Below are 18,888 nucleotides of genomic sequence, written 5' to 3'. Positions count from 1 at the left end.
GCTCAAGTGCTGCTGACTTTAGGAACATGGAATATAATACTAATCATTTCAGAAAATTTCAAATGATACAGTATATGGACTGACCTGTTAAGAGTTTTTGAGTGTAAGAAAAAGTGAGCACTCAAGAAAAAAGAACTAGAAAGAATCACACCAATTGTCCACAACCTAAGGTCAGTATTGAGTGCTTACTGTGTTACCCAGCCATAACTTCCAGACTTCATATTTCATATAATCCTAGAGTAAGATACAAGTAAAAACATGTTTATTTTGCTGTCCTTGATGGAGGTCTCAAGCATGAGACTCAACTCAAGCTCTAAATATTCCCCTGGACAACTCCATTAATAATAAATAATACATATAAAGGTGGAGATGGGGTGGTGGACACATGCTGGAAGAACTGTCACAGGAATGAGGTGAGCAGCCCTTTAAATATTTAAATACTGTGTTGTGATTGACAGGATTAAATGAAGTTGCTCCTCCTGAACTTTCCTTTAGAAGCCCAGTTTGCCAACAGAGAGGTTTATTTGCACAATTTTCCACAAAAAGTATAAGCATATAGTAAAATAATACTTTGCATTTGAGAAAACTAGCACTGTACCACTAAAAATGGGTATGAAATGAATGCACAACCATATTACAAGAGAAGCGCATTGTCAGAAACACTGAGTGCATCATGGAGGAAACATCATTTAAATGGACTCTGCTTGTGTGTCAATTTCATACACAGAAATCATGTACCTGCATTTAAAGCGTCTTAGTAATCACTTCCTGCACGCTTATTAGCACCTCATAACATCATTAACGGAGCGGTCTTCCGTCAGTCTTACTCACAGCCAGCCCACACGTCATCACAGGAGTCTGACAGGCAGCATGAGCTCTGACAGAACATACTGTCTCTGCTCTGAAATACATCTCAGCTGCCATATGGTGGGATGTGCAAGACCAAAAGCCAAAACCGCATAAAAATAGCCTTTTAAGTAAACTGTATTAAATATACTTAATCATCCATGAACCAAAAAGTCACAATAACAATGAAAAGGACATTTCAAGTACACATATTTTCAGTACATGGTTGAGCAACCATTACTGGACTGAGAAATTGAATTTAGCCAGTGATGAGGAAAGATTTCTGAACACACACATACACACACTCTCAGTGGTGTTTTATCATGTACAAAACTAACACAGTCAACAAAAAAAGCTACAAGATAAATGTGTTGAATTTAAGTTTCTTTCAATCCACACAATTTGTTCTGACCTCAAAAAAGGGTGATTCAAGAATGACCTTCAGAGAGTCAATAGGTTGAAAAGGATTCTCTGCATTAAGCAAACTCTTATCTTGGTTCTCCAGAGACGCTGAAGAGTCAATGAATAGAATGCATTTGATTACATAATGTAGTTCATTGAAACATATCTTTTATTTTCTATATGCAATATGACCTACAGTAGATAGGGACATTGTTTAAAGGGAACATAATAAAGCTCAAATTCCTACACTAATGAAAAATACTGTAATGCATTTTTTTTTTCTGTGTGTGGGACATCGCTGCAGGTTTAACGGCAAATGTGACCTTTTTAATGATCCCATTAATTAGCTATTTGGTTGTTAAATGATTAGTTCACCAAAAAAATGACAATTGTCATTTACTCACCCTCATGTCATTATTACAAATTAAAACACATACTTTGACACTTACTCAAACTTGTGCTGGTCAGTTGTATTTACACTGAATGGGACAGTGTTGTTATTGTTAACAAAATTATAACTATTAAAATAATTTTTGCTAACTGAAATAAGGGTGATATAAAACAACATGAACGTGATATTAAAACAAACTTAAAAACATAGAAATGAAACATTTTGCTTTGGCAACTGACTGAAATAAAATAAGACTCAGCTGAAGTACTAAAATTACTAAAACTATAATAAAAATAAATTAAAGCTAAATAGAAGTATTTTGAAAAGTGACAAAAATGACAAAATTACTAGACAAATTAACAAAATGAAAAATGTATTAAATAAACTCCAAACTAAAAAATTAATTAAAATGAAAACTGAAAATATTAGTGAATATTATAAAATAAATAATACTAAAATAACACTGATTGAATGGGGGCTGAAGCTTTCAAGCTTTAAAAAGGACACAAAAGCACTATTATGAATCATAAACGTATCATAAACTTTGTCCAGCTAAAACGTGCTTTATTTCCAATTTGTAAATGAAAAGTTCTTTCAAGAATGAGTGGTTTCATCAAGCTCACAAAACTGATCTGGGGTGCATTTCCCAAAAGCCAACTAACATCGCAAGTTCCGTCGTTACTAACATAGTTCAGCGGTTTGGTGTTTTCCGAAACTACTGTTCAAACGAATATTCGCAAACTGCATCGCAAACTAGTGTGGTTGGAACGACAGCTCTCGAGCTGCGGCTAGAAGCATAGTTTCTTGTTTTTATGACATGTGGACTTAAAGTGTCGAATCATGATTCGGATCGCGTGTCAAACCGGCAAACTGCTGAAATCATGTGACTTTGGCGCTCCGAACCGCTGATTCGACACGCTGATTCATAACGCTCCGAAGCTTCATGAAGCAGTGTTTTGAAATCGGCCATCACTATAAAAGTCGTTATTTTGTTTTTTTTGGCGCGCCAAAAATATTCTCGTCGCTTTATAATATTAATATTGAACCACTGTACTCACATGAACTGATTTAAATATGTTTTTAGTACCTTTATGGATCTTGAGAGAGGAAATGTCATTGCTGGCTATGCAGGCCTCACTGAGCCATCGGATTTCATCAAAAATATCTTAATTTGCTTTCCGAAGATTAACGAAGGTCTTACGGGTGTGGAACGGCATGAGGGTGAGTAATAAATGACATTATTTTCATTTTTGGGTGAACTAACCCTTTAATAAATCATTATCTTGAGCAAAATAAGCAAGCTGACATTAAGTACAATTTATATGTTTTATTTTGAATACATACAAATGTCATTTACATATTTTAGTTTGTAAAGAGATTTTAAGCACCGTTTTTGAAGAGTGCACATGTGCGTACATGCTCTGGTACGTAAGAACAAACCTATGATTGAATCTGGAAATAAAGCAAAATAACTGAGAAAAACGAGAAATAGTAATCAGATGCCATGTCTGTAATTTATAGCAAAAAATCTAGCATTAATTTGATCTCAAACGGATTCATTTAAAGAAGTTATTACTCCATAACCTGCGTGACATCATTAACCAACGTGGCTGGATGACAGGTTTGCAACAATACGGTTTCGGGAAACAGTCGTGTCTAGCTAGTTGATTTGTTCAACAATGTATCGTACTATGGTAGTGAAGCAGCGAGTTACGCCGTTGTACAGGAAACGCACCCCTGAATGATTCCTTCATGAATTGACCTGATCCTCTCAAGGTTCTGAGAGAGAGAGTGATATTTGTTAAGAACAGAAGACACAGCACAAGATTGGTGAAGCAGGAACTCAGTCCAAACAATAGGGCAGGGCACACAATAGGAGAACAGGCTGGTCAGGGATAAGGCAGCTCCAGACGGTATGGCAATGATTTAGACAAGGCAGCAGCTCAAGGAACCAGAGGCTTGGCACTGGGTGATCTACTGTAACTGCTGAAGCACAAGACTGGCTGCCAGGTCAGAAGAGTCAGCAGCCAGGGAGGACACAGTAAGCAGAGCAGGGCAGGGCCCAACACGAGACAAGGACAAGACAACAAAAGATGACAAAAAATAAAAACAAGAGAAAAATAAAAACTGACAAGACCTATGAAAATTGAAATAAAGAAACTAAAATATAACTGGAGCTTGCAAAGAAAGAGAGAACAAAAGTAATAAGAAATAAAAAAAATTCTGGAACTGGCCCAGCAAACAAAGGAAATAAAAACAAGCCTGCAACCTTGCAGGGAACTAGAGAGAAAAAGAAAAGGCTAGATAGCATCAAAATCAAGAGAGAAACCAAAAAATAAGGCTTGGGAGAACTACAGCAAAAAATAAAGACTAGAACTTGACTTGAGTAAAAATACAGGAGCAAAGAAAAACTAGAATTATCAAAAGAAAATAAATACAAGACTAGAGTGGCAGGAAAAGACTAAATGTAGCAGTGTCTACCAAGACTCAGGTAAGCTAGCATGCACACAAGCGAAGTATATACACAATACACGCAACGAACCAGCTAAGACATGAGGGAAAGGAGCAAAATAAATAGGGGGAAGAGCACATGAGGATCAGGTGAACACAATCAGGCCAACGAGGATTAAATAAGAGCTGTGGTCAAAATCGCCCCCTATACCCTCATTCACTATTCCCTGCATTACTCCACTAATATAGTCCATTTGAAGGAGTGAATGAAAACGAGTGAGTAAAGTCGGACATGGAGTGTGCCGGAAGGGCTCCTTTTGCATAGTTTGCTTGCAAACTGGCAGCTCCAGTAGTAATGAAAAGCTTTATCTAGAACTCTGTCATGGAAACTAGCATTTATAAACATTAATTCAACAATTTCATAATCAATTAAAAAGGAATTTATACCTGTATGATTTACGCTGTACCCACATTGAACCAGGTTTGGAAAATGGATGGATGGATGGATGATTTACCTGCGAGCGTCATCTTCTGGTGTGATGCGGGAAGTCATTTGGCATGACTCTCGCAATGCATTATGGGTATTCTTTAGCTGTTGAGTGTACATCAGCTGTATACATGTTATTGAGGTGCATTTTGGGATTGAATGAGTGCACTCGATAAAGTCCACTATGGTTTCGGACACCACTACAAAATGGCTGTCCCCTCAAATAGTGCCCTATTTAAAGGTACAGGCTGGGGGACAATTTCGGACACTGCCAAGGACTAAAAAGGGGGCGTGATGACACAAAACAAGGAGGCAGGATGAGAGGAGCACATGGCCAACACAAACAAAGACAAAGCCATGTGCTCAAGCACAAGACAAACAAAGAAACATTAAACAAAGACAAAACAGAAAAGACTGTCAGAGCAGGACCCTGCCAGATCCACTTCAATTCACTGACCCAATGATCCGTTTGCAGCGGTTAACAGCTTACTGAAGAGGAAGATTATCTGTGAATGACTTAAATTTGCTCCACACACAAAACTAGCAAACAAATTTAAAAAAAAAAAAAAAAAAAAATTGTGTACTTTTATGCCACTTTTGTGATATTTTGACTCCCCATTCATTATAACTGCATGAAAAAAGTGACCATTCTTCATAATTTCTACTTCCGTGAAACAGAAGAAAGAAAGTCATATGGATTTGGAAAGACACAAGGGGAGTAAATGGTGACAGAAAACAAGTGTATTGATTTATCTTTAAAACAAATCAATGTATTGCCTCAAAAATCAACCAAGGTTGCAGGATACCATTTTGTTCTTCAGTAATGCAGGGCTATTTCAATTCTAAATGTTGAGAAAAATGAGATTGGAGCACTATATTATTTTTTAATACTGACTCTCACAGCCAATAGCCCAGCAATCTCATAAGAAAACATTTCTGGACCTCTTAGATGCAGAACCACAGTTTCAGATACAACATAAAACATATTTATGACTCTCTCTCTCTCACGCACACACACACACACACACACACACACACACACACACACACAGCTGCCAAGTAACAGAAGGACATGTCATTGCATAATCCCTTCTGTAAATCCCTGTTCTAGTTTTCAACTATATCACTCAAGCAAAGCTAATGCCTGAAAACAAATCAATTTCTCTACTAACTAAAACACCCAGGACAACTGAGCTCCAAAAATTAGCAAATCCAATTCATACCAACAAAAGAAATATCCTCTAAAAACAGGCTGAAATCTACTAAATGTATGGTTTTCTCTTTTAAACTCTCAAATCACCATATCAAAACATATCTGAGCATTTGAATCTGAACATCACATACATTAAGCAACATCCTGCGGCCACGTTATTCAACACAGGAAGCTCTATTCTAAAATGGCCGACCGCACTTAAGGACTTGGAGTGAAATAATTCATTCACTTGTGTCTGTAAAAGGGACAGACCTTTTTACCCAGTCTATACATCTGTGTCTGTCTCTAGGGCAGTGCAGTACCGGCTGTATACGAGTTATAATAATAGCACCACATAGCCCAGGGGACATCATGCGTCATTGGTATAGAAGCACTGCCATGTTACATCTACACTTCTAGCTAGTTGCAAAATAGTTTTTGCATGTGTGTGCCAAATGGTCGGCCAGCTGAAGTAGGAGGAATGCTTTAAAAAGGAAATCAGATACATCTCTGCAGCCGTTTCTTCTAAAAACAAATACATTAATAATTAAATAAATTTACTTCAGATGCCAAATTAAAATGAAGCTTTGTTAACTTATCAGAAGCACCCTTTTCTATATTCAATATTTAAAATAGAAACTGATTCATTCATTTTGTACTTGAACAAATTTGGTAGGTTTAATATAAGATGTGGACTTCTAAATTATTTTTAATTTAAATTTAATTTTTTTAATTTTATTTAATTTTATGTTATTTAACTTTATTATTTAACTTTATATTATATTATATTATATTATTTATTTATTTTTTGGTTGGATGGTTGCCGTATCCAAAATAATAAATATCCTTTGATAGGTTCAATACCAAATGTGGACTATGAAATGAACCATACACAGGAATTTGTAAATTGTTATTTTATTTCATTTTTTGATTGGATGGTTGCAGTTTTTGGTAAAAAAAATAACAGAAAACAGATAAGAACATATGTTTTGTTGTTTTTTATATTGCAAAAGAGTTTACCAGACATAAAGCTGAATAAATGGCACTTGGTTAAGAGTAGTCACAATAGTACTGCTAATTGTAAGTGTTCCGCTAGCACAGGCCTGTTGCTAGGAGGCAAGCAGGTCATATTTTGGAAACTGTGATGGGTTTGGAGTCCACTAACCAATCAAACCAATCAGTGCTAATGATGCTAACCTTGAGATGCCTTTGCTTGAATTATTTATAGCAGTCATGGTGTCTGATTTCATGCTCCTGATCTGTTGTATTCCAGCATGAAGTAGGTTGTTAAAACACTTTTAATATATAAAGAGGTAAATAGTCAATAATGGTCTTGTGCTATAAATATCAAACCTCTTCTCCTCTCATCATCTCTCCTTTGCTCAGCTCTCAATAACGACAATGATTCATGTCCACCCTTTTCAGTAGCTGTTACATCAGAGTCATGACTGAAGCAGTAAATGCACAAACCTAATAAGGAGGAGGATTTTTAATTGCTTTTAATACCCAGAAGAGGACGTGGCGACTGCTGACGTTTGTGTGTGTGTGCAGTGAGATTTTAGGTTCAAGTTTCACTGAGTGTGAATGTGTGTAACAGTGTGTAAACCTATTAAAGGTCGAAGAAAAGGTCACTGTGAATGGTGACCTTATAATAACAAAAACCTTTTCGATTATAGATAGTTGACTATATATCATTTTCCATTACAGTGAGTTAAATATATGTCATTTCTCATTATAGCCAGACTATAATACTTCATTTTTCCATTAGAGCCATCATGCATCAGACTAAAAACAATGTAATCAGATCAATCTTAATGAAAACTGTCCAGGAAGGTGAAAACTACTTCACCAAGATGAACCAAAATACCTTTGTGAAAGGTATGGTCTAGTATCTACCACAATGTTGTTTCTGAGAAACACGCCTCTACCCAAAAGGATCACACTTCTATCTTTAAAACTCCGCCCCCAAATTCACAAACACTCTATGCAACACAGGCACCTCCCCCCTAATGAGAGTACACGCCCCTTACTGCTGATTGGCTACAGGTCTGTTTCTCAGAAATCGCTTACTGCACCTTTAAGCCGGGTTCACACTGTACTATTTTCAGGGATCTTAAAATATTTCTCTTTTTGTAGAGAAAAAATGGTATTTCTTGATCAATTAGTGTGACATGCTCACTTGTTTTATTTCGTTTCATGTTTTGTAGATCGTAAAATAATTCTCTTGACGGAGACAAAAAAAAATTCGCCAATCCCTTGATCGAATAGTGTAACGTTTAATTGCCTTTGCAATAAATCTTAGCCTCTGATGGAGTTCTGGCAGTGTCGTAAATTTTGCATCACAGTTGTGCCGTGCGACTGCTCCTATGTGCGGTCAACGGAATGGGACCGATGCCTTGTCTGCAATGTGTATTGTACAGTCTGAAATAAAAGATCATTGATTTCACACCGTGCACCATGGCTTTTACCCAAGATCTCACTAGGATTATATCGCAAGAAACAACAGTAAAGAACCATAAAAATAGGACAGCCAAGTCATAGATTCTATTAAAGACTGAAGACACCATTGCCATGCACACCATTCTCGATCAATAAAAGGGAAGGGAATTCTGGGAGTGATGTGATCACTTAGTGCTTTGATCAACATGACACTCAAATTCTCTAAGCTAAAGTACATTTCCATAATCATATGATTTCATCAAATTGATCATTCAGTATCTTTTCTAAATGGACTTCTACCACATGTATAATTACCACAGTATCACTGAGAACATCACACAGAATTTACAGCTGAGACCAATGAAATCCTGTGTCAGTGAAGATTTTTTGCTGTTAGAAACCATTAGGCTGAATCTTACGTAAGTTTTCTCACAGGGAACGGAGCTAAAATCTTCTGTGGCTCAGTAATGATACAATTTCCTACTAAAAGGAAACCTCTTTATAAGCTGTGTGAGCAGCCCAATGGTGCCTCAGTGATAGCAGGGTGGCTTAAACCAGTCAGAGCTGTCAATCACTCAGCTTTCCACCATTCTACAGCTTTGTGGGAACTCGGCTATTGACCCATCTCAAGCTGGCAGCGGTGACAAAGCAGCCAGCACGGAGCACAAAAGACACTCTCTGGGCTCAGACTCCCACTAACAACCAGTTATTTACACCCTCAGATTGAGTCTGGCCTCTCTCCAAATTACTGCTGACTAGAAAGGCTCTTTCATGACATCATCGACCCTCTTACCATACACCGAATCTACCTTTCAAAGGAGAAAAGGACAGCAATCTACAAAACTAGTCACGTGTGTTTGCGTGTGTTTATGCATATTTGAAATTTTTTAGGTCTCTGGTAAAGTGGCCTTAACCTACAGAATGCATTCACAGAGCTATATTCTCTACATACACAACAAAAACAGGGTCAGACATGTTAAGTAATTGAATGTTTCTCACATTAGATTTTGAATAGGTCTCTTCCATTACACCACCGGGCCTTTATACGGATTGGTTTAAGCAGCCTGACGATTGTGTTAAAGCTTTGAAAGGATGCCTTTGAGTGGATTCTGAATAGACACAGGCAAACCACACAGGATGTCTGTGCAGGTAATCTAGCATTTCAAATGAATGTTATGCTGTGTCATTGGTTTACAGCATTGCAGAGTGGTCAGGTTAGAGGCTAAGATGAGATGAAATGGCTGGTTTTATTTAAAATCCAATTTTAAAAGATAAGATTTGAAATGTGATTATTGGGGGGGATGAATCGCACACCATGGAACTTGAAGCAGATACTAAAGAATAATCCTTACTTTTCTAAGGGTAAAAATGCACATAACATCCTATGGCAAACTGGATGGAATGTGAAGTTATCAAGATCCTAATATTACACACGATTTCTTATGTAATATTAATCAAAGTTGTCTTAATTAGGCACTACCAGCTGTGCATTTGAATGCACCTCAAATGTTCGAATTAGCAATGTGTCAAGAAGATGTGCTACTGTCTTCAAGTATGTCAGAATTCATTTGTAAATGGCAAGAGCAATGTTGAATATTTTCATGAAAGTGCGATAAGTGCACTTAATGTCCTCAAATCAAAAAATGTGTAATAGACTAGCCAGGACTCTTTATTATTCATAGATTTTTATGGATATTTATGTCTACACGCACTTATTTGTATGTTCGGATACGTGCTGAAAGTCACAATATGGACATACTGACAATATGGAGAAAATATTAATATAATATATAAACAGTGACAATTTTAGTTACTAAAGCAAAATACTATTATATAGATATTTTTCCATTACCGCTTGAATTGATGGCAGATTTTGAAAATATTGTCAGAGCAGCGATGTTTATCTCCAAATATTAGAAATATGACAGAAGGTTGACTACCACAATCCATTTACAATGACAGTAAGTGTTTCTGCTGTTTTTAATGGCTCATTTCTCTGTTGTTCAAGGTTCACAGTCTAATCTGCACACATTAAAACAAAATAACTGGAGGCTGGTGTATAACGCTTTTATCCTCACTGTTATCAATGTCACATACATTATGCTCCACTAGCTCAGATCCCAAAAAACAAACAAACAAAAAAAAAACTTCTGCAACATGGCTTACAGATTTGCCAGACCCAATATTCCTCCTTCGTAAAACCCTTGACCTGAGCTGCACGACAATACTGTGGTATAATATTACATCCTCTATCATTAGGACCTTTTTGTATGTGCACTGTGTTTTTATAAACAGACAAAGGTATAACAAATGGCTTATGGCTTTTTACTGCAATTTGTTCTTTACTCAACATTTGATGTAAACATCAACACTTTTTCAAGAACTACCTCAGGTGAAGAGATGATGGTGGACACATTGTTTTTTTTTTTTTTTCACAAGGTGGAAAGGAGGAAGCTAAATTAGGCCAAACTTTAAATATTTCACAAGCTCTCATCCATTATTGACTAATGGCTTTGCCCAGCTGGCAGATTAGAAATCAAATCTCTCTCCAGTCAACGATCAGTTCCCTCAATTCTTCGAGCACATTCACACACTTAGAACCAAGAAATTCTGCTGTATAATGACATTATTGTAAAATTGTATAATGTAAAAGTGTCCATTTACAAAGGAGTACAACAACACCCCAATCTCAATTTAAAATAATATTCATAATATATTTAACCTTTCTATAACATGACACTATTGAATAAAAAGACAAAATAATGTAACACTTTAGAATACTGTTCCGTCATTAATGAATAACTACACAGGAACAAAGTGAGTAAATCAATATTAACATTCTAGTAACAACTAACAAGAAACTCTGATTAATGAATTAGTAAGTAACAGCACTCAGTTGAATGAGGTAGTTCATTATTAGCTAATCAATAACTGCTATTTTTTTCATACCTCCTAGAGGACTAGAGCTACAGGTTCATCAATTAATGTGAATTATTTTAAAGTAAAGATCATGGTAACCCTAGTAATGACTCAAGTATTAACGAATCCTTCAGAATGAATTACTAATTATTTGGAACAGTATTCTAAAGTGAATATCATGATAACTCCATAGTAATGATTGAAGGCATTGTAAGCTTTTGAGGTTTTAATAATCATGGTTACCATGATCTTCACTTCAGAATTAATTATATATTATTCACATTAATTATGAACCTGTATATAGTAGTTCTTAGTAGTCCTCTGGGAGGTATGAAAAAAATAGTAGTTATTGATTACCTAATAGTGAACTATCACATTCAACTGAGCGCTATTACATTACTTACTTACTAATTCATTAATCAGAGCTTCTTGTTATGAATAGTAGTTACTTGAATGTTAATATTGTGTTAATCTTTTCTTCCTGTGTAGTTATTCATTAATGACGGAACAGTATTCTAAAGTGTTACCCAAAATAATAATTTTTCTTACAATGATTCTCCAGTGTTACAATGTTTCTCCAATTTTTTTCAGGGTACATTTCATTTTTGTACCTTAAAGTCTTGACTACAAAAAACTATTTCCACTGTTATTGCCCACCTTTTGCCAAAAGCCACACCTACACTATCGTTAAAAAATGGGGGTCAGTAAGATTTTTTTTTAATTAATACTTTTATTCAGCAAGAAAGCATTAAATTTGAAAATTCAGCTTCTCCATAATAAGAGACTTCTTTCAAAAACATATACTCCTAAACTTGGAACCTGTCACTGAGCAATTTTAAAAACAATTAAAAAAAAGTTTAAAATTAAACTCAAACTCAAAACATTGTTTTAGGACAGTGACAAATTATATAGAACTGCAAAATGTAAAATAAATGGGACAACTAGCCCCAACCTGACAATTCTGAAATAAAATACCCTTTTTCCTGAAAGCATTGTACCTTTCATTTCATTGTACCTTACCTTTATTTATATAGTTAACCCTGGCTATATGGATGCCTGTGTGTCTTTATTGTTCTCACTTGTTTACTCAACAGCAAAATATGGTCTCCTCGTGACCATTTGACTTAATATTTTTAACTGGAGATCACACAAGCACACACACAATCACATCTTCTACCTCATCCAAACCATTTAAGTTGTCTTGATTATTAATTTGTTCCTTTACTACTCAATGACCTAGAAAATGACACATCCTTATTAGTTCCTTTGAAAATGACCACTATACCAGCTAAAAAGCGATTGCATAACAACTGTCAAAAAAAGCAAACCAAAATCGATCATTAATAATTCCAGCTGCAGTGGTCATTGGCATTGCTGCTTGTCAGTTGTGATCGCAACATCCCTTTATTTTTTTTCCTCTATTTTAATAACTCGCAATTTCTGTAGCCACATTAGATTAATGGCTGACTATGAAATTAATGTCGGATCAGATTTACTAGAGAGTTTATTCACCCACGGTTCACTGATCAGTTAGCTACTGTCCCATATCATCTCAAAATGGCTGCCCTTATGAAATCCTGCAGATGAGGTCAAACACTCAGACAGGCTCATAAACACATAACGCATGCAAGTGAAAACAACATTTAGACACACAATAAAAGTGATGCTCTATAAACTTGAGTGTTTTGAGTATTCTTAGCGATTTAACTGCTGGATGTTCTTTATTTAAGCACTGGGGCTCAGATGCAGTTAGGTACTTACTGGTTGTGTTTCCTGACATCTGGATGATGCACTTGGACTCTTTACTCATTTCACGAGAGTTGAAGGGGCGAACCCTCACCGCCACCTTCACCGAGGCCCCTGACATGGTGCCTCTGTGTGCTGAGAGCACTCCTTTAAAAGTCAATGTCAGTGCTCACACCTGCCAAGAGAGGAATGGAGCATTGATGAGACACTCAACAGAACAGAAACAATGTCAACAAACAGAAAACTGGAAGATCTATAGCTATTATATATCTAATTGTAGAATTATAAAATACACCAGTGTTGCCAAGTCTGTGGTTTTCCTGCAGAATTGGGCTACTTTTAAATTATGTTAAAAGTATGTATATACATATATACCTACATACATACAGACACACACACATTATATACTGTATGCAAAAGCCTCTAAGTGCAGTCTGAAATTTTCTTCTAAAATGAGCATTTTTATAAAGCTAGTATGTTTAGGTTCAGTAATTTCACTTTAATGGCAATTGATAGGTCCTTTACATTGCCATTAAAGTGAAGTAACTGAACATACGAGCTTGATAAAAATGCTCATTTTAGAAGAAAATTTCACGTCTTCTTGGAATTATAAGGTTCTATCTGCATTCTGAGCAGTTTTGAGATATTGAGCTTCACAGTTTTCGCATTTCATTCGACTTTGTAGATAGAATCTTTTTGTTTTCTAAAAAAAAAAGTCCCAAAATGTACATAACATGGAGAAAAAAAAAAAAAAAAAAAAAAAAAGAAAAAAAAAATCACATAATGTAAATAATTTGTCACAGAATAAAGGGGCTCGCACACCGGACGCGAAGCTCAGCGCTGCGCAGCGCCGTGACACGTCTTTAAAATAGACTCGGAAAACAATAGAAAACAATGCGTTCGAATTTTAAAGATGTGTCACGGCGCTGCGCGGTGCTGAGCTTCGCGTCCGGTGTGTGAGCCCCTTAAGAATATGTGAATAAATCAATTTTGACAAAAATGTCAGATAGAACCTTATAATTCCAAGTGGACATCTTTGAGGCCTTTGCATCTGAAGTCTTCATACACACACACACACACACACACACACACATATATATATATATATATATAAAACGTTATAATTCCAAGGGGACATCTTAGAGGCTTTTGCATGCATATATATATATATATATATATATATATATATATATATATACATACACGCACTGTATATACACATACACACACACACACACACACACGCACATATACATATATATACAGTATGTATACATATCTACACAAACTTTTATGTTATATGCGATTAATCTCAATTAATTGATTTGACAGCACTAATGTATAAATACTTTATATATAGTAAAGTATTCATACATATATATATATATATATATATATATATACACATACACACACACACACATATATATATATATATATAAAACTATAAATTTTATAGGTGTATTATTAATATTATAAGATTTATTATTCTTAATACACACCCATCTGCATCTATATACAAACTTTTATGTTAGATGCAAATAATCTCGATTAATTGATTTGACAAGACTAATATATATACTTTATATATAGTGAAGTATTCATATATATAAAAAGGTATATATTTTATAGGTGTATTATTATTAATATTGTTTGTATTATTATATTTATCATTCTTAATACACACAGCTGCATATATATATATATATATATATATATATATGTGTGTGTGTGTGTGTGTATATATATATATATATATATATGTATGACCAATACATTTCATTAACCTTTGTTAATGCTGCTAAAAATTCTAAAAATTCACAGTGCATTAACTAATTAGTATAGATGGATTAGATGGATATAATATATAGTATATTTCTAATGTATATATTTTATATTATTATTAAATATATACATTTTAATAATTACACATGAAAAGACGCTAATTGATTTTGATCAATGTACAAAAAATAAGATATACGTGATATACTAAACAGTAAAATCCATATTTCTGCACATATGTGCAGCATTTCTGAAAAAAAAAAAAAGGAAGGATATTACTCATTGTGTAAATCCATTACTATATAGCAGCAGAGAAATTGATTTAGACCCTTCTCCATTGGAAATTGAATTACACCTAGTTTCGGGAAGGCTGTTAAGCTGCCTATCACCATAGCAACTATGAGTATAATTTTTGTTGTATCTATAAAAAAAGATGGCATGAAGGGATAAAAAGCAAATGCATGATTTCAATTTTAACTTACAACCAGGTTAAACAATAAATCCCAAAAATGATCAATATTTCAATGTTCAGACAAAACAGGAAGGCTATGTTTATATGACCTCGTCATAAAAGGATCATGCACGGTCAGCTACAGATCTAGAGAGATACTCGGACCGGCAGCAACAAAAGAAGTGCACGGCTGGCTAAATGTCAGTACGCTTCCTAGGATTACAATGGCCCAATAACAGAGCTGGCTGCCACCAACTCCGAGTCCAGCTCAGCCTCTTAGTCAGACCAAAATGGAGGTACAATTAATGTGTCAGGGAAGATTTATGGCCTTTAAGCTTCAATCTTGTTTTCAAAGACTTCTACTTCTGTTTATATATATGTTTGCTTCAGTAACTAGTAGGTTTATTTGAATACATAGAAAATGAGCTCATACAGAGATCTCATGCAAGCAAAATTCTGAAATTTTCAATTATATGGACATCATGCTGAGTCACATTCTGGTGTGTCAGAGTGGGTTCAGTCTCTCTCGTTACTCTCTAGTCTACTTAGAGACTCAAAGGTTGCAAGTCACTTTACAAAGATGTTAGTAAGCTGTCGTTTTTAGTGTTTTTGAGTTAAAAAAGAAGTGATAACTATGACAATGATTTTATATTACATGTATTGTGATCGGCACATTGATTAATGAACCTATTCACATCCGTTCTAAACAATCTGTGATTAACATAATTAGTGAAAGAGAATTTAAGACCACAAAAGAAAAAGATCAAGCAATAATCTAAGAATAAAGGTCATGTATTTTGAACATAAAGTACATCACAATTAAAACTGTTGCACTCCATCCATTCAGACGCACATCTTCATTACAGAAAAACAGAAAGATCGATTGTACTGCAATACATGTTGTCAACCTAAAAATGTGCTTCATGTGATTATATCGTAATTAACTGATCTTATTCAAGACAAAATGATTATTTAATTAGTCTTACTACATTGTTACACCAATAAAAGTAATTTTAAGGGTCAAATCAAGTAGAAATTGTGCCTTAAGGTAATATTTTGCAGTGTCAATCATAAAATCATAAATATTTAAGGTTCTTTTTAATTTGCCGTCTATCATTGCGCTCCTAAATGTCGAGAAATCTACATAAATCATTAATTGTGCCTGACATCATTTGCATAGTGCTGATAGAACACGGTGGGACTCGTACATAAGCATGTGATGACAGAAGTCATAATATTTTACCCAACTCGCTATACTATTAAATTTTTTGGGGGAAGAGAAAAGATTGTACTGTAAAAAAGAAAGGATAAATGATACTTTGCCCAGTAAATTCTCAAATCGTGATTCATTAGCTCTATCCTGAAGACATCACTGTGTGCCTGCCAGCTTGAGACAATGAATGACAGTGCATTTATCCATCCCGCACTTAGAAATATGTACACAAGGACAGAGGGCCATTTATGACGAACAACATCTGTTCCATTACTCAATAAAAAAACACTTCTCTGTCATCATAATAATGTCTGGATTTGTTGACCGCTCTGAATGGCCGCACCCCACAGCAGTCCCACCCTGGTGACCCAACACCAAATAAACAGACAGAGCCTCATTAATACTGCATTGTCCTCTAGAACATGCCAACAATGAAAAAACTCTTACCTTTACAATGGTGATCCTCTGATGCTCTCAGCTATTGACTCTATAGATCAGCTCCCACTACTGCCTCTTGCGCTGGCTTCTCAATTTTTTCTTTCTTGAGCTCTTCCTCTGATATCTGCTTTTCGCTCTGTTTAACAAAGGGTCCTTTATTTGTTCCAGCGAGGTATTGTGTAGCTGGATGCCTGGCGAGGCCTGCTTGTAAGGAGGAAGGCTTCTTTGGAAGGAGGAGAGATCTTTGAGTGCCCTGTAATGTAGAAGCCAAAATGGCTCTGCTTGCTGCCTAGAGCTGTGATGCTGAGACTGACTGAACCAGTGACATCATCACTGAGGAAGGCAGAAGCATCAATGCAGTAGAGGGAGAGAGAGCGAGAGGGGGAGGAGAGAGGGGATGGAGATTAGATTCCCCGTGGAGTACAAACATGGCTCTACATAACATGCGATTCAGTGGCTAGTGCTGGACTGCATATGCGTAATACATCAAAAGAAACCAAGTAGGTAGGTTTGTCCCAAACTGTAGTATGCAGACCAAAATAATATTTAATATTTACGTTAATTCACCTCTAATTCTTTTGACTTAGCCTCTCTCTGTATTTGTGAATTAGAGACTAAAAGTAAAATGACACCAGTAAAGAAAACTCATTATGGAAATAATTAAAGTATCTTAATAAAATTTGCATTAATTATATTTCCAATTAGTTAAATTTAACAGCTATAGATCCTTAAATACTGAAGGTAAAAAATGTCTAAAATTCTAGATTATTAATAATGGCAGTCATTTTCATTTTCATATGCAAGTTAGAGGTAATTGAAAGAAAACTGTAATAATAATAATAATAATAATAATAATAATAATAGTTAATATTAATTAATTAATTAAATAATAATTAATAATAATATTTATTATTATTTTTGTTATTATTATTATTGTTATTTTTTATTATATTATGACAAACTTTAATGTTCAATGCTTATGCTAAAGAAAAAAATTGATTTGGTTAATTCTCTGTATTTATATTTTTTTATTAGGGGTCACAAATGTATATAAACAAACAAATAGATAAATAAATAAAATGTTAAAACCTTTTCAAATCAAAAATGCTATAAATACAATTTTCAGAGATTATGGTTCCTATATTCTTAAATACTGAAGGTAAAAAATTTCAAAAATTCTAGATTATTAAAAATGGCAGTCATTTTTTTTTATTTTTATGCAAGTTAGGGGTAATTGAAAGAAAATTGTAATATAACAATAATAATAATAATAATAATAATAATAATAGTTAATATTAATTAATTATTATTATTAATAATAATTTTTTTATTATATTATGACTTATAAATTTTAATGTTCATGCTTATGCTAAAGAAAAAATGGTTTAGTTAATATTTATACTTTTTTATTAGGGTTCAAATATATATATAAACAAACAAATAGATAAATTAAATGTTGGTAACACTTTACAATAAGGTTCATTAGTTAACATTAGTTAACTACATTAGTTAACATGAACTAATAATGAACTGCACTTATACAGTTTTTTTTACAATTTATTTATCTTTGTTAATGTTAATTTCCACATTTACTAATACATTATTAAAATCTTGTTAACATTAGTTAATGCACTGTGAACTAACATGAACAAACAATGAACAACTGTATTTTCATTATCTAACGTTAACGAAGATTAGTAAATACAGTAACAAATGTATTGCTCATGGTTAGTTCATGTTAGTTAATACATTAACTAATGTTTAACTAATGAACCTTACTGTAAAGTGTTACCAAAATGTTAAAACTATTCAAATGAAAAATGGCATAAATTTAATTTTCATAGAATAGGGTTCTGCAGTATTGCTTAAAATATTCCACTTTTTTTTTTTCCTACTTTTTTTTTTTTTTCATAAAAAACATTGACTTGCAAAGAAGTGTAAAAAATATTTGACCTCATTTTGGCCTTTCCTTTGAGCGATCTGTCAAGGAAAATCAGCTTTCTGGTGGATTACTCAGTTCACAAACTATTAGAGCAAATTGGACTGTGCTCTCCCCACAAATCCAGTAAACCCATGTAACGCATTCATAACGGAAGCTTTTCCCACTGACATTAATCCACCTCTATTCTTC

The 18,888-nt window shown here is 34.4% G+C and overlaps 1 protein-coding gene across 21 annotated transcripts in view; it reads right to left on the bottom strand.

Annotated features, from left to right (window-relative positions):
- Nucleotides 1-17,077, bottom strand: part of kif1aa (kinesin family member 1Aa) — a 72,401-nt gene extending 55,324 nt beyond the window's left edge. For 11 of the 21 annotated variants that reach the window (XM_051896763.1, XM_051896764.1, XM_051896768.1 and 8 more), the window contains exons 1-2: nt 16,767-17,077; nt 12,889-13,048 (exon numbers count right to left, since the gene is read on the bottom strand). In XM_051896763.1, coding sequence (XP_051752723.1) covers nt 12,889-12,994 — 106 coding nt within the window. In that variant the 5' untranslated portion in view covers nt 12,995-13,048; nt 16,767-17,077. The remainder of the gene's footprint in view (nt 1-12,888; nt 13,049-16,766) is intronic. The other 10 variants (XM_051896775.1, XM_051896777.1, XM_051896778.1 and 7 more) reach the window with 1 other exon arrangement.
- Nucleotides 17,078-18,888: the final 1,811 nt, after the last annotated feature.

Source organism: Ctenopharyngodon idella, chromosome 6 (genome assembly GCF_019924925.1).
Source record: "Ctenopharyngodon idella isolate HZGC_01 chromosome 6, HZGC01, whole genome shotgun sequence".
NCBI lineage: Eukaryota > Metazoa > Chordata > Actinopteri > Cypriniformes > Xenocyprididae > Ctenopharyngodon > Ctenopharyngodon idella.
Note: the sequence above shows the minus strand (reverse complement) of the source record. Positions and strands in the feature narration are given on the sequence as shown.